Raw genomic sequence first — 15253 nt, forward strand, 5'->3', positions numbered from 1 at the left:
CTTCTGTATTATATTAACACTAAAAGGTCTGTAAATGCGCTGCCCTACAAAACTGCTCTCGAGCTCTCCAACATTCTGCATTTGCAAATCAAAACAGGTAATTTCTGCACATAATTATGCAGCTTTGTTGATCACAATATCCTCCACATATAAAAATGCTCATGTCCCGATCCCAAATGTCCATCAACCATGAATGTCATTAGATGTGAACCATTATGCGCAGTAATTTTGCCCCTAATTCCTCCTCATCAAGAAACAAGGACAAAAAAAAAACCCAAACAGAGAACAGGGGAAATAATTTGGCCGCTTTGTGTCCCTCCCTTTGTATCACTGGCATGGTGGACTTGAAGCCTACAGAAGTGGAAGTGGAACAGATTGAACTTGTTCAGTGAAGCTTGTTCTACAGTGCGTTTGCACAAATCCTGCCTGTGACCCATTTGTGAGTGCATTTATTGACCCCGTGTACACTGCTTCCACATTATGAGTTTGCTAATGAGCAGCACTGAATGTGCCTAGATAGCGCTGAAAAGCTCTGGCTGTCAACATGAAATGAAATGCATGGCTGCGATTATAGCCTCATCTGTTTTATTAAGTCTATTTGTTGATTAGATTTTGTAGCTCAATAGATGCATCATTGTGGAACTAAGTGGGAAAAAATATGCTTTTAGAGCTAAAGTGGTAAAAACTCTGGTAACGAGTACGGCAGATATCATTTACTGACTGACGACTTCCAGAGGGTGGTCGCTGACATGGTTTACTTTAACAGGCAAATGCTTCCATTTGTCATTGTTATGCTAAACACTACTTTGACATAGGGGAAATTGAATCAAGGAGCTTGTCAGCGGCATTCTTACGGCTGTCTTGTCCTTATCATTTCCATCAGGCTGATCAGAAACACATTGAGCTCCCCACCAACAGAGGGTCAAAAAGTCATAAAACCCTTGGTAGGCAGACATTTCCTGAACACTACATCATGTACTCCCTACGTTGGGTTTAAGCAGTGACGTAAAGTGTAAATAGGGAGTAATTAACATGTGAACTTCACTGGCAGTACTGTTGAAAATCTATTATTTACACTCAGTAATAATGGGAATTACAAGGTATAAGGAACCACAATACAAACTGGCATAGTTAATCAGAACTGCCTACGAGCAGAGGACACTACGTCCACACTATGTATGCTCCACACATCGTTTTCTCTCTGTTTTGGCCTCCCGTCCACACTAAGGAAAAACGCAGCGTTTTGAAAACGCTCTCGAAAACGCATACATTTCAAAACGGAGCTGCCCCGTCGCAGTGTGGACGCAGACTTTCTAAAACCACGATGCATTTTAGTCATGTGACCAATTAAACAAAGATAGCGGAGGGCATTATACAGCAGTTGTTTTGATTGCTCTCAATTTCGACAGCCCTAAAAAAGATTATTATCAGTTTGTACATGCTCCAGATAGCTTTTCTTCAAATTCTTTAATTCTCACTCGCTTTTGCGCATGCGCAGGAGTAAGCGTTTTCGGCCGTTTCAATGTGGACGCACAACTCTGTGAAAACGACTGAAAACTAGCGTGGACGCGGAGCGTTTTGAGACGAAAACGTCGTTTTTAAATCTGTCCAGGCGACAACAAAAGTTTTCTTTGGAGATCAGTTGCCCCCCCCCCCTTCACTTTTAGCTCAGTTCTTGTATCTGAACATTTTTAGAGGGACTTTGTGTTTATTTATTTTTTTAAGTCATTTATCGCTGACTTGTTAATTATTCAAGCATAAAAAAGGGCCCATAACTCAAGGGACGAAGCAGTTTTTATCCCCAAATAGCCACAGTGAAAAGGTGGCTTGTCAAGAAGCCATTCCTAAGATGGGGAAAAAGCTGAGGTTTGCTAAATTACACAAGAACTGGACTGAAATTCAGTGGCAACAAGTTTTATGGAAGGTCTGGAGAGAGGTGCAGCAGTAAGTGCCTACAGTTATCTATAAAAAACGGTGGATCTTGTCAAAGAACCATCAGATTTTGAGCCAACATGCAATACCATTTAGAAAGCATCTGATTGGCTGATTGATTGGCTTTGTTTTTCAGCATGACAGAGATCCCAAACTGCAGTAAAAGCATTGAAAAAGCACACAGTGGAACACAATCAGTCATGGATTGGCCTCTCCAGAACCAGATCCTCGACATTATTGAAGCAGCAAGTGATAGAGAACAAAAGGCGAACAACATCCAAAAATGAGCTTTAAATATACTTCAAAAAGCCTGAAAAACTATTCCTGAAGACTAATTAAAGAAATTACAAGAAAGCTTACCTATGAGAGTTCAGGCTGTGCTGAAGAATAAAACTGGTCATACCAAATATTGACATTCAAGCTTGTACAAAATCTGATTTTTTTCCCCTTATATGCTGTATTTCCATGTATTTTTGCACATATTTCATTAAATTGTAGCCATTTCTCATTTCCAAGCAAAACAGAAAGAGTTGAAGGGTGGCTCAAAACTTCTGCACAGTACTGTGTAACAAATAACAAAACGAGTTAGGAAGCTAGAGTCAGTAAGAACTGAGACAGTGTGTTGAAAAGGAGGTTGTATTTGACACGTGTATGTTTTTGGCCTACAACCTCTGTGTAAACAAAAGAAACAAAAATCAAATGTAGGCATCATTAAAGGTTTGCTGGAAGCTGTTTATATTACAGATCCCACATACAAAAATTACTAAGAGGAGAATGGAAACAATAGAAAAAGTGAATTGAACTCAGTAAATGTACTAATTAGTAATAACAACTCAAAGAAAATGAATGGAAAAAGTGGACAGCACGATGACAAGCTTAAAGTGAAAGAAGGGCAAGTAGATGTTCTGTATATGAAGCAAAGGTTACAAAAGAAACCCAGAAAATTAAATGACAAAATGTGACTGATGACTTCAGTAAAAAAGTCAGCTTGTTCCTGAAAAAGTGATTTAGATAAGTCTGATTTTACCTTCCTCAATTTAATCCACCTTTTTTCACCTGAGTAAATTAACTTATTTTTTTTAAATTCACATTAAATGTAAAGTGCAAGTAAGCAGACTTAAACTGCAGCTGCAGAGATAACATCAAAGAAAATAGAAAGTGATACAATCCAAGAAGAGATCATTAAGGGAAAAAAAGCTCACATTATCATATAGACAAGCTGTAAAATGTGTCTTATTCTATGAAGCTAGTGCTCTGTCAAAGGCACGTCTTCTCTGTATACGTGTAATTACATGACAAATGAATACTGTCATTTCAAGATGTAAACATGATCTGAGGGATTTTCATGACATCGCATACAGAATGAAAAAAAGGAATAAAGCTTAAATCTTGTTCTCATTGTCTCTGTCCGCGCTCCTGCTTGAAGGCTACGATAAACTTCCATGCTTCGACGTAATGGGCCAGGAGGATCTCTTCTGGGAAGAGCTCTTCCACATCGGCGGGAATGTCCATGTCTTTGCGCTCCATGTAAGACACCAGCGTGTCTTTCAAGCTTTAAAAGATGAAACAAGCAATTTGAATCAAATCTGCCACTGCTAGAGTAATGCATATGACAACACAATGAATAAACATGAATCTTTACCCCCAGTCAGGCCTGAAGGTATCAGTTGCATTTGGCTTTTTGAGGGACAGCACCAGGAACTCGTGCATCTCCAGGAGGAAAGTGTCAGCGCTGTTTTTAGAGAAGAAACCAATGAGCAGCCTGTGCTCGTCCTCACCCAGGGCCTGTTTGTACTTCTCTGAAACTCCTACAAACGGATCCTGATGAACACAAAAAAACACATGTATAGGAATATTGATAATAATAACTATTGACACCTTTGTACTAGATCACATCTATGCATAGAATAATACACCTCTGTGTCGGTGATGCTTACCCTCTTGAGGCGCAGCATGTTTTCTGATTTAAGTGAGGCCAGCAGCTGCCACAGTGCCACACAGTGTTTAAGGCAACACATGCCAAAGGCCTGTGGGCAAAACAATGTGAATGTGAGGCATAGAGAACATAAAGTAATTAAGATCTTGCCAGATCTTAAACTCAATGCTCCTAACTAGCAACAAAATTAAGTTTCTTTAAGCACGCTTGGCACATTTCTGTTCTGTATAAACAGTATCCACATAGCCGTCAGAAAGAAAAAGCAACAGTATAAAATAGTCTCAGATAGGCCAACCTTGAGGATGTGCTGAGCCATCTGGTTTCCCATCTGCAGCACCTCCTCCAGGTAGGAGGACAGCTGCATATGAGGCTCTCCCCCAGTCATTGCAAGGAAACCAAGGGCCACTTCCAGCATTGACAAAGCGTCACACACCTCACTGTAGGAGTGGAGCTCTCCAGCCACAGCAAAGAGAGTGAGAGTCTGAAGAGGCTCCTGTTGGCATACATCATAATGGCTGTTATCATCAGAAGCATGTACAGTATACACAATTTGTAATCTCTGATAAATAAATGCTAAGTCCCAGCATGTTACTACCTGTCACAACTTACTTGTTTGACTTTTTCTTTTATGACCTTGAGGATAATCTCGTAGTTGCGATCGTGTCTATTCACTAGTGTAGGAAGGCCCTGTGGATGAAGAACAAAGAGGGGTAAACTGTGCCTTAACAAACTGTGCGTTGAATTGTCAGCAAAGCTGCTTTGCTCCTGATTCTCATTGGCTCACATTGAGAGTGATGAGAGGCTTGCCCAGCAGGAAGCGTGAGATGATCTGCTGCTCGATCTTAGGCAAGTCATACTCGTGAAGGGTCTCCTGGCCCCGCTCGATGCTGTACTGGGTGTTGGACAGAATCAGCGGCATCACATCCCTCTCCAGCTCGTAACGAATCACATGCAGGTCAGTCAGATCTGCAGGGCTTACTTTGTAGCTGAGAGAGGAATAAATAGAAAGTTTACCCAGGAGACAGTGTCTCTATATTTTGGGATTCTACTACTCTGACTCTCTTTTCAGTCTTCAGCTCTTTCCAGCTATAATTGAGATATCATAATGTTATTTTAATCCATCTATATCTTATAATTTTTGCAAACATGCCGTATGAAGTGTATAATAACTTGAGACACAGTCTTCTGAAAGCCAAAGCATACGCAAGTGAGAAAAATGTGGCATGAGCGCCCCCACCTGGTCTCCTCTCCAGTGTGCTTGTCCACACAGTATATAATGTCATTGTGCAGCGCAATTAGGTAGCTGACGAGAGCTGTAGAGCACAGGCCTGGGCCGTGTCGCCGTGGCAACAGCACCCTGAAGTCACTGTTGAGGTCCAGGTCATTCTGGCAGAACTCAGCCGGGATCTTAATCTCACCTGAAAACATTTTAAAATGACGTTAGAACGAGACGTTGGACAGGTCAGCGCTGGTGTAACAGCACTGCTGGTTGCTTACCATTGGTTGCCAGCGATACTCTGAGCTGATTCCAGGTTGTCAGGAAGATTCTGATGTGTTTTTCGTACCAGGTTTTGAGTGAAACTGCATACAAGAAGAAATCAAATAATTAATCCCTAGTGTAAAGATGTCAGCCGCACAGGAGACCCGCAGTTCACACGGTACAGAAAATTAGAACATCAACATCAGCGGCGTTCACGTGTGGAAGAGATTTTCCTCTTTATGAATAATCAATCATTGTCTCCGTCCAGGTTAAAACAACTCACTCCTTGGCAGGCAGGTTCTTAAATTGCATTCTGCCAGCTATTTAACCATGACATTTCCGAGAACAGAGGTAATTAGGAGTTGCATGGAACTTTGTATCTCTTGTGCATGAGTCACGTAGTTGAAAAGGCTGAGAAGCACTGATGTAGACAGTTAAGTCAATACCTGCTTTCTGATTGCCGAGAAATTCAGCGATGCTGCCTTCCGTTAGCTCAGCGATGTTCAGAAACTTCTTCACTAGATCCCTCTGGAGTGCCAGGATTTCAGGAAGGTGCTTCACCAGTCGGATTTCTGCTTCCTAAAAATAAATAATCAGTAATATTAATAATAATAATTATAATGATAGTAGTAGTGTTTTCAGATAAATTCCTGTTACGTACTCTTTGGGAAACTGTGGTTGAACTTTGTCTTGTAAGAGCTGCTTATTTGTATATGTTATATATGTTTTTTTCAATATAGCCTTTTTTTGGCAAAAAAAAAAAGAAAAAAAAAAAAGAAAAGAAAAGAAATACAGGATCCATGGAAACAAAAAATAATAATAACGCACTTACAAAAAGTACAGAAACTATACTGATGGATATGGATTAAAAGCTCTGAAACAGATTAAACCCAATGCAGTCGATGACACAATGTAGGAGGATCACCGACAGATTTTTTTTCCTTTCTTCAACATTACAAATGCATTTTATGTTGTCATTTTCTCACCCTATGGAGGAATCTCCAGAGGACCGGCAAGGTGTCTTTGCCATCATTTTGCTCCACAATGTGGGTGAGGCTCAACAGAGACACTTTCTCCCGGCAGCTCCACACGGCAGAAACATGGATCAGAGATTTTGGAGGAAGTGAAGCCAAGAAGAGCTGAGGATCTCCAAAAATTAGCTTCATGATTGGACTGGCAGAGATACGAGAGTCAGCCCGGATAAATGTGTTCACTTCCTTTAGCTGTCTATCCAAGTGCTGCGGAAGAGCAGGTGACATGTTATGTTATGCATAGATCTTGTATAAACATATGAGGCAAGTTGTACTGTTCTGGGGAAAAAAGGAGTAAAACTTTGAGTACCTTCAGATGTGGTGTGATAATGGCAGCGCTCATTTCAATTTCCCAGCCGTTTCGTGCTTCTTTGGTTGAGAGAAGATTGTCATACTGAACAGGCCCTGAAAGGAGAGTCAAGACTATTAAAAAATCTTTTACTATGACTATTCTCAGTCTTTACAAATCTATAGATATTGACTTAAAAGCTCAAATTTGTGGCCTCTAGAGGGCACACTTTCTCTCTTCTATGCTGGACTATACTGGACAGTAGGGGTGCAGCGATACACATAATTCACGGTTCGGTTCGGTACTTTGGTGTCACGGTTCGATATTTTTTCGATACAAAAAAAAATGTTCATGCCTTTTTAATTTGTCATTTATTAAAATTCTAAATATATATTTTAACTCAAAAGTACAGTTTTTAAATTTAATGTTGCTGAAACAACAAAATAATAAAAAAATTAATCTATCTGATCGAGAAATCACTCATCTTTGGAAAAGAGAGTTTATTACAGAGAAATGTCTCTTTCCAAAATAAAAGCTATACTACAGAATACGCTTCTTCTGGGCTATATTCTCAGCAGCATATTAAACATATCAGTTCCCATAAGAAGAATCATGTGCTAACGGCTGTCTAAATGACTCGGGTAAAGTTTGTAGCATGCGTGCTTGTTGTTTTTGTCTGCTTCCACTTGTCTTTGCACTAGGATGATGTCGGCGTAAATGTGCAGTCATATTCGTTGTGTTCCCACTAGTGCTGCCAGCGTTAATCTCGTTGAAATGACGTTAACGCCACAACACGGCAAATCTCCGTTAACGAGCTACCGCGGATCGCCCCGTGCCTGGGGCTGGACGGCCAACACGTTAACGAGCTAACTGCGCTAACACAGTAGTTCCCACCAATGTAATTGAGCATTGCGTGGCACATCCGACATACTGTTTTACTTTTGTCCATGACGCACTTACCTTCAGGGTCATACGTCACATGAAAACCAAAATAGTTCCAAACGCCAGATCTGAATGAGGGTGGGGGAGGTTCAATTTGCCATGTTGCAAGGTGAGCTTAACTTCTGTCTCGCTAGCTTGCCCTGCGCTCAGTGAATCTGCGTTCGACTACTCCGCCTAGGCTGCACCGTCGAGCGCAGATCCACTGAGCGCTCAACACAGACAGCATCGTCAGAAGGAAAGTTGATAAAATAAATTAAAAATTTTGTATTGTTTGATACATATGCGTACCGAACCGAAAGCACTGTATCGAACAGTTCAATATCGATACGAGTATTGTTGCACCCCTACTGGACAGCTATTCAAAGTCCAATCGGATTGTTTGAGCTTTGTTATCAAAATGCTTCCATAATTATTGACACAGGACTTCACTGGTATCTTATATTTGTAGAGAGCTGCAGTATTAGTGTAGCTTTTACTTACATCTTTGCTGCTGGTGTGTCTCCAGGAGGCTGTTGATGACCAGGTGAACAGTGCTGATTGTGTCGTCTGTCCCCTTACCCAGACTTCTGATGAGGTGTTTCATGTCCTTTCTCAGATGAGCGAGTAGAAACTCTCCTGCATCTTGGACTTGAGGTTTGATAATGGCAGAAATAGACTAGAAGGAAAACAAAAGCAGATGACTCTCCACCTTTCTTACTACAAACAGTGGATTATAAACAGGCTTTTAACATTACCTTGATGGAGATTACTTGGATAATTTGTGGTTGCTGAAAAACAGCACTTTCAAAAACTCCATTCTGTTTGTGTTACCTGTGGTTGGCTGCAGGAACCAAGCAGCATGGCCATGTGAGTGAGCATGCGAATGATGGTGAAGGGAACGGGAGAAATGCTCTTGGTGTCCAGCATGTCTGGATTGTCTCTACGTCCGGGGTCGCCGAGGACGTGGCATGTTTGAGTGCGGTCACCCCTGTCAGAAGACAATAAACAAATAAATACTGATGAATATGTTTATTTTGCTACTTTCCTCTTTCCACTTGAATTCTGTAGGACACTTACTGGACTTGCACAATACGAAATCCTGGCACAGGTGCGTGGTTATTCCCTCCAATCACTGCACCACAGTCTACACAATGACTTGTTTGCATGGGCTGGCCACACTAGAGGAATAGAAAGAGTTTCAAATAAATATGAAAGGGATACCAGCAAAAACAGACTTTTTAAAAATGGATTATGAATCCAACTGAAGCTAACATACCTCACCAATGGTGCAGGGGTGACCATTTGGACAGTCTGTGTTAAAAGTATAAAACAATACGACAAAGGTGTTTAGCACATCACCTCCTATCATCACATTAGAGGTTTTTTGTCTTTTTAATAATACTTACGATACCACTGCAAGTGACCCATAGCTTGTTGAGCCACTGCTAACATGTCCTCCGGCATGGTGGGCAAGAAAGCCGCCTGTACCAACAGATGCATTCCATATATTTATTTTTTAAAAATATACACAGGTTTTGATCACTTACAACAGCGATTATACATACCTGCATGTTTGCAGGTGTCATAGCTAGCTGCTTCAGTGGAGCCAAGATTCCTTGGTTTCCACAGAGCAAGACAGCAGCTAAGTGAACAGCCAAGTCCACCGACACACACTGGGCACCAGAGACCCCGCAGCGAAGAGCCAAGGGCCCGATCTGGTTGGTTACCAGAGACAGGGCAAAGGCCTTCACCTGCGGGCTGGGAAGGAATTTTGATTTCTGGATGTAGCTCATCAGGGCCTCGACTTGCTATTGGTAAAAAATATACACACAAATACTTAAATACTGAATGAAGACAAACTGAAAACTATAACCTAAAATAAGATAAGATGATGTTATTTTATTTAGCGTAACTAAATTAGAAAACCTACTTCAGGCTTGGGATGGAAGCTCGCATTGGTTTCTCTGTAGAGAGCGGTGACTTCTCGATACAGTGCCAAGAGAAGATAAACTGTTTTCCACTGTGGTGGGCATTTGCACCGCTATAAAGACAAAGCAAAAGACCCACACCATTATGCACACAAATTTAGATTCCTGGGGTCTGTTCTTCGTACCTCGCTTACTACATCCAAGATCAAATGACACATCCAAGATCAAATCATCGCGCCAACTTTGAGCTCGCTATTCCGGTTCTCCGAACACACCTGTTTGTTGACGATTAGTATAGCTGGATGAAGTAATGTGAGATCACTGGGTGGCTTAACAGGGGCTACGCATCGAGAGTAGAAACATTGATCGGCAACCCTTTGATTGGTCGGCGAAAATGTCGAAGGAGCGCACTCGGTATTTTTCGGCAGCAGAGCAAGAACTCTTGATTGAGGGATTTCAGGAGTTTCAGAGTTTAATTAAAACGCAAGGGAACACTGCAAAGGCTGCAAAAGCAAGGAGAGAGGGCTGGCAGAAAGTTGCTGACAAATTAAACTCTTAAGTAATTTAATAATAACAATAATAATGGAGTGGATTGATATAGCGCTTTTCAAGGCACCCAAAGCGCTTTACCACGCCACTATTCATTCACTCTCACATTCACACACTGGTGGAAGCAGCTACGGTTGTAGCCACAGCTGCCCTGGGGCAGACTGACAGAAGCCAGGCTGCCATATCGCGCCATCGGCCCCTCTGGCCATCACCAGTAGGCGGTAGGGTAGATTTATCATATCACACTATATTATCCAATATTATATTACATTATGTCCTCTTTCACATTAGAGCCACAACAGGACCCACTAGAACATGGGAACAAGTAAAAGTGAAATATAAGAATATTCTACAGAATGGTAATATTTATCACTTATATTGCTTTTAGTCTCTTGGAAAGAGACCCTGAAATAATCTGTTTGTTTATAACAGCAACCAAGAAAAGGGCAGAGCAAAAAAAGACAGGTGGTGGTCCTGCATCCCCTCGTCAACAAGTTGGTTAAGTAAATAATACCCTCATGGGAAAATCGATATCTCTCTATGAGCACACTGTCGCGCTGAGCTAAAGGGTCCTGTCTATCCCGCAATATACGCTGAATTCTGAAAACTCTCCTTATCAATCTTGCACCTTCTGCAATGGGTGGCTCGCGTAAACGGACAGGACATGGCTGCGACAGACTTCCCAAATCCACCTTCGCTTTTATAGCCGTGGTCTCTCATCTTGATTACATGAAGTAATTTACTATTACTACTCTAAAATATGAATTACATCTGAAATAATCAAATACATGAAATAGAATGATTAATAGTACATTTCCCTTTTTTTAGGAAATGACATGTATGTATCTGAATGAAATGAATAAAAGAATCAAATACTGCATTATCTTTAGGTATATTGATAATATTTATTTATGGAAAAACAGTGGAAAAATATCGCTGTTGCTTTCATATAAATGAAGCGGACATACCTGAATGGCCGCGATCTAATCCTGTTTACATAAAGTAAACCTGCTCCCAAGCAGGTTTACGCTTACGGATCTGTTGCTATGACAGCAAGTCCCGGATGAGCTTCGGAGAACCGAACGATCCAGGATCACGCGAAATCGTCAACAATCAAATCCAGCTAACTTACTTAGCGAGGTACGAAGAACGAACCTCTGATTCTGAATTTCCACCAAGAAAACGATGCAACATTACCTCGCAAGCCTCATCCAGTCCATCCAGTTTGGCTTCCATAACTACTTTTGCAACAGCATTTCTGATGGTCTTGTAATCTTCCCCACACACGAGATACTGATCTATTGGTGTGACTTCTTCATCCTGGGTAGAGTGAAATGAAAATGAGTTATTTTGAATAAAACTTTTATCGTTTATCTTCTTTATAAGCTGAAAATCAAACGGTTGCTAAGCGAACCTTTTGCTGAATTTCCTTAGGAAAGATCCAACTCATTTGATCCGATTTGAGGAGCTTCTTGACGAACTCTACTCCAAACTGACTGCACATCTTACGGATCAAATAGACCCGATACCAGTCATTTCCACTCCGCCTACACAAGTCTATGACGCTGGTCAAAAAAGCTGTGCTTCCATTCTGGCCAACTTCTCGGGATCCTGGTATCAAATAAAATCAAAGTAATGTGTTTGTAAAAAGGAGAACATTCCTGACACATTGTAGGAGTATGACACACAATAAGAGTGTGTAACTCATTAAAAATACGCACCTGGAGCTCTCAGTTTTTCCACAAACATGCTCACTGCCATATCCAGGTCCATACGCACTCTGGCCACCTGCTGCAGGTACTCTACAGTAGCTGTTTCAGAAAGCTGATCACGAGACTGCAAGAAATCAGTCAAGAAGGCGCTTTCATCCTGCAGACATGCCTGCTGGTCTGCAGTGGACCTGAACTGCATCCTTTCAAACATGGAATCCTAGAAAAATAAACATTTAAAAAGGCATTTTAATAAAATCCACAATCAAATCCACATGCAGCTTGCGTGTTAGCGCATACCTCCAAGCAGTTAATGTACAAGGTGTAGAGCTCCGTTTTATCCATCTCCTCCAAGATGTTGCTCCGCTCAACTGCTGTCAGATGCTGCTGCAGGTACTTTTTAACATCATCAAAGCTTCAAAAACAGTCAAGGTTAAACACAAATTAGAAACTGCACTGCGCAGACATAATAACACCTCATGCAATAACCAAAAAAAGGGAGGAAAGAAAAGGGACCTCACCTGTACTTCAGAAGAAGTTTGAGCACTACTGACCGCACCACCGGATTTTTATCCACAGAGTCGTCAAACGGAGAAAGTGCCTTTGTCAAAATCTGCTTATTGCCTAAAAATACATAAATCTATTTAGAACTAACAAAACATATAGTTGTACAGTCGCACATGGATGTGTTTCACATACATGGTGGAAAGAAAGTAATAGAGTACCTCTCAGAATTGGGACAGCGCCGGGCTCCACCATGAGAAATGACAGCAAATGAAGAATGACAGCTGAGCAGGGTGGAGAATTATCCTTGAAACACACAGTCGACACCAGGTCTATGAAGAAAGCATTGCACTTGTTCCTGAACTGGGTGTGTTGTTTGATGGGAATCCTACATGAAAGAAGATTTACAAAAGTCACACAGATGTTTTACAGCACATCACAACACATCTAATCAAAAACAAGGTACTTAAATGCAACATAACTAAACAGCAGCAAAAGGCAGATCAAAATTTTTTGTATTGTGTGGGAAGAATTGAATGATATCTTTGTTCATTACACGTGGGAGGTTGGCCTTATTCACATATAGTTACCAACCTTATATCATCTGAGGGAACCAAGGGGAAGTCATCGTTAACTGGCTGCATGCAGAGAGGACAGTACATCTGTCCAGGCACCAACCACATTTTGATACAGGCTACACAGTAGATGTGTTCACATGGCAGGCAGAGAGGGTCCTGGGGGTCTCCCATACACACTGGGCACAGTGTAAGACCAAACCTGGGGAAAAAAAACCCAAAAAACAATTATAACATTTACAAACAATTATAAATTCTGATGTTCAGTAGTGAAATATTACTATTTAAAGCTATGATATGAAACTGAAATTAGACAGCCCTCCTCCTGCAGTGCTTCCTTCTATATTCTAAGCCCCTAGATGTTAAAATAGGTCAATATAACAATAAATTGTTAAAAATAGTACCTTAGCTTCCAGCAAGAAAGAAAATGCTAATTTTTGGCCATTAAAACTTTGATTTCAGTTCATTCGTACCTTCTACAACCTTCTTAAAGCAACCAAATACAATGCTAAATGTGCCCAGAAGCGCTAAAGTACAGGATGAGAGATTCTGTTAACACACAACATGTATAAAAGTCGATGTTTACCTGAAGATGCGTTCGATGGCTCCATCTTTGCAGATTTTGAGCAAACGAATTACTGCCTCGAACGTCTCCTGAGTTTTGAGGTCTGAGTTTTTTTCCAGTATCTTGAAGGGAGAGCAGAGGCAATACATGTTTATTATGGGTGAAGAAAAGACTGTGGTTATCGTGAAGAATGCTTTATGGTAATTATCTGTACTGTTAAAAAAAATTTAATACAAAGAACCCAGACGCACCTGGCCAAGCCGCCCAGTGTTCTCCAAAACTAAAGGAGACAGTTTCTTCTCCAGCTCCTCTATTCCCAGTAACATGTGCTCCACAAACAGAGACAGAGAAAATATCCGATTCCATCCAGCTCTAAAAGACATAAAACAAATAACCTTTCAATGCAGCTCAAGTGGTTACCTAAAGACAAACTAAAAACCTCAGACTTGTGATGATTTGGACATTTTTTCCTTAAGCTTTACTTACTGGACTCTCTTGGCGATTATCTTGCTTCTCTCTCCATAACGTCTCACGCTGTCCTCTGAGCAGATTAACTCAATAGCAACCTGGATTTTTTTCACCTGCCTGAGCCAGGCTTGTCTTCGGGCATCTGTGTTCAAGTCTATGGGCTCCAGGTACTCCACACACGCAAACCCAGCATACACATCGAGTACCTTGGAGACAGGAGAACAAAACCAAAAAGAAATAATTACAAAACCCAAAACAAAAAAAAAACCAAAAAAAATAGAAGATTGTTGATGAGAAATTAAAAATCCTTCAAAGAAACAGAAAATAAAAACACTATGTAAATAAGGATTACCAGTTCAAACCCGTCTCTGGCATTAGGATTCATCAGGAGGTTTTGGGTCAACTGAGGTACAATGCACATCACTCTGCAGAGGTTCTGGAGCCGGTTTTTGAATTCATGATATGCAGCATGGACCCACGGAAGAGACGTCACCGCTTCAGTGTCACTGAGCTGCAACCGCAGTTCGTTAACACAAGAATTCAAAGCACCACACAGGAGCTAGAAAAATAAATAACATGCATTAGTATATACTGTCACACACAATCTCGCCAACATCAAATGAAAAACAAAATAAAAACAAAACAAAAAACCTGAAGATCTTCCGGAGAAGTGACATTCATTGTCATGGAGATGAAATCCTGAAGGTAGCGCTGGAAAAACTCAACCTGCATCTCTGGGTCTGCTTTCGCTATGTAGCGGCCGAGCGGTGTCTTCCAAAAGAACTTAACAAACTCTTCCTGAGTTTGCCCTGGAAGAAATATGCATTTAATGTAAAAACAAAACAAACTAACAAACCAAAAACACAACATCACTATATAAATTATATAGTGGCTTAAACAAACCACTACCTTCATGCTGAAGTGCATGAACCCAGAGCTCTTCCAGGTAGTCCTTAATCCTCCAGCTGAATGGCATGCTGCAGCTCATGTTCTTATCTTGGGCAATGTAGTGCTGTACAAGGATGGTTCTCGTCTCAGAACTGTAAGCAGTTTAAAAAAAGCAAAGTGAACATCAGACATCTTTAGGTACAAGAATGTACTTTTTTAAACAAAACAATTATTACACATTATTACATGCACAATAATTACATTATTAACAACACTTACGTGTGGTCTAGTGTTAGATGTGAGATTTCCAGCAGCTTTTCATTGCCAAAGATATCTAACCACAGCTTCTTAACAGATTCACCACAGCGGGTATCAAGCAGGAGGTCCATGTTTTGGTCACGGTCTATGAGCGAAACTAGATGTGCCAAGAGGGGGACGACCACAGCCTGAACACGCTTCCATAAGGTGTGTCTGTCAT

At 41.0% G+C, this 15253-nt stretch overlaps 1 protein-coding gene across 1 annotated transcript in view; it reads right to left on the bottom strand.

Annotated features, from left to right (window-relative positions):
* Nucleotides 1–1898: 1898 nt before the first annotated feature.
* Nucleotides 1899–15253, bottom strand: part of LOC146671683 (E3 ubiquitin-protein ligase rnf213-alpha-like) — a 35570-nt gene continuing 22215 nt past the window's right edge. The window contains exons 36-67 of the mRNA XM_085404031.1: nt 15055–15246; nt 14797–14927; nt 14539–14696; nt 14240–14446; nt 13906–14093; nt 13671–13791; nt 13441–13541; nt 12874–13056; nt 12501–12667; nt 12297–12399; nt 12076–12190; nt 11788–11995; nt 11481–11677; nt 11264–11386; nt 9520–9630; nt 9155–9397; nt 8996–9071; nt 8866–8900; nt 8667–8767; nt 8421–8577; nt 8091–8265; nt 6690–6784; nt 6335–6586; nt 5795–5927; nt 5366–5449; nt 5106–5286; nt 4653–4854; nt 4478–4555; nt 4164–4361; nt 3870–3959; nt 3575–3753; nt 1899–3484 (exon numbers count right to left, since the gene is read on the bottom strand). Coding sequence (XP_085260157.1) covers nt 3328–3484; nt 3575–3753; nt 3870–3959; nt 4164–4361; nt 4478–4555; nt 4653–4854; nt 5106–5286; nt 5366–5449; nt 5795–5927; nt 6335–6586; nt 6690–6784; nt 8091–8265; nt 8421–8577; nt 8667–8767; nt 8866–8900; nt 8996–9071; nt 9155–9397; nt 9520–9630; nt 11264–11386; nt 11481–11677; nt 11788–11995; nt 12076–12190; nt 12297–12399; nt 12501–12667; nt 12874–13056; nt 13441–13541; nt 13671–13791; nt 13906–14093; nt 14240–14446; nt 14539–14696; nt 14797–14927; nt 15055–15246 — 4741 coding nt within the window. The 3' untranslated portion in view covers nt 1899–3327. The remainder of the gene's footprint in view (nt 3485–3574; nt 3754–3869; nt 3960–4163; nt 4362–4477; nt 4556–4652; nt 4855–5105; nt 5287–5365; nt 5450–5794; nt 5928–6334; nt 6587–6689; nt 6785–8090; nt 8266–8420; nt 8578–8666; nt 8768–8865; nt 8901–8995; nt 9072–9154; nt 9398–9519; nt 9631–11263; nt 11387–11480; nt 11678–11787; nt 11996–12075; nt 12191–12296; nt 12400–12500; nt 12668–12873; nt 13057–13440; nt 13542–13670; nt 13792–13905; nt 14094–14239; nt 14447–14538; nt 14697–14796; nt 14928–15054; nt 15247–15253) is intronic.

Source organism: Rhamphochromis longiceps, linkage group LG4, assembly GCF_057381845.1.
Source record: "Rhamphochromis longiceps isolate RC_006_pf linkage group LG4, R_longiceps_female_GT1.1, whole genome shotgun sequence".
Lineage (NCBI taxonomy): Eukaryota > Metazoa > Chordata > Actinopteri > Cichliformes > Cichlidae > Rhamphochromis > Rhamphochromis longiceps.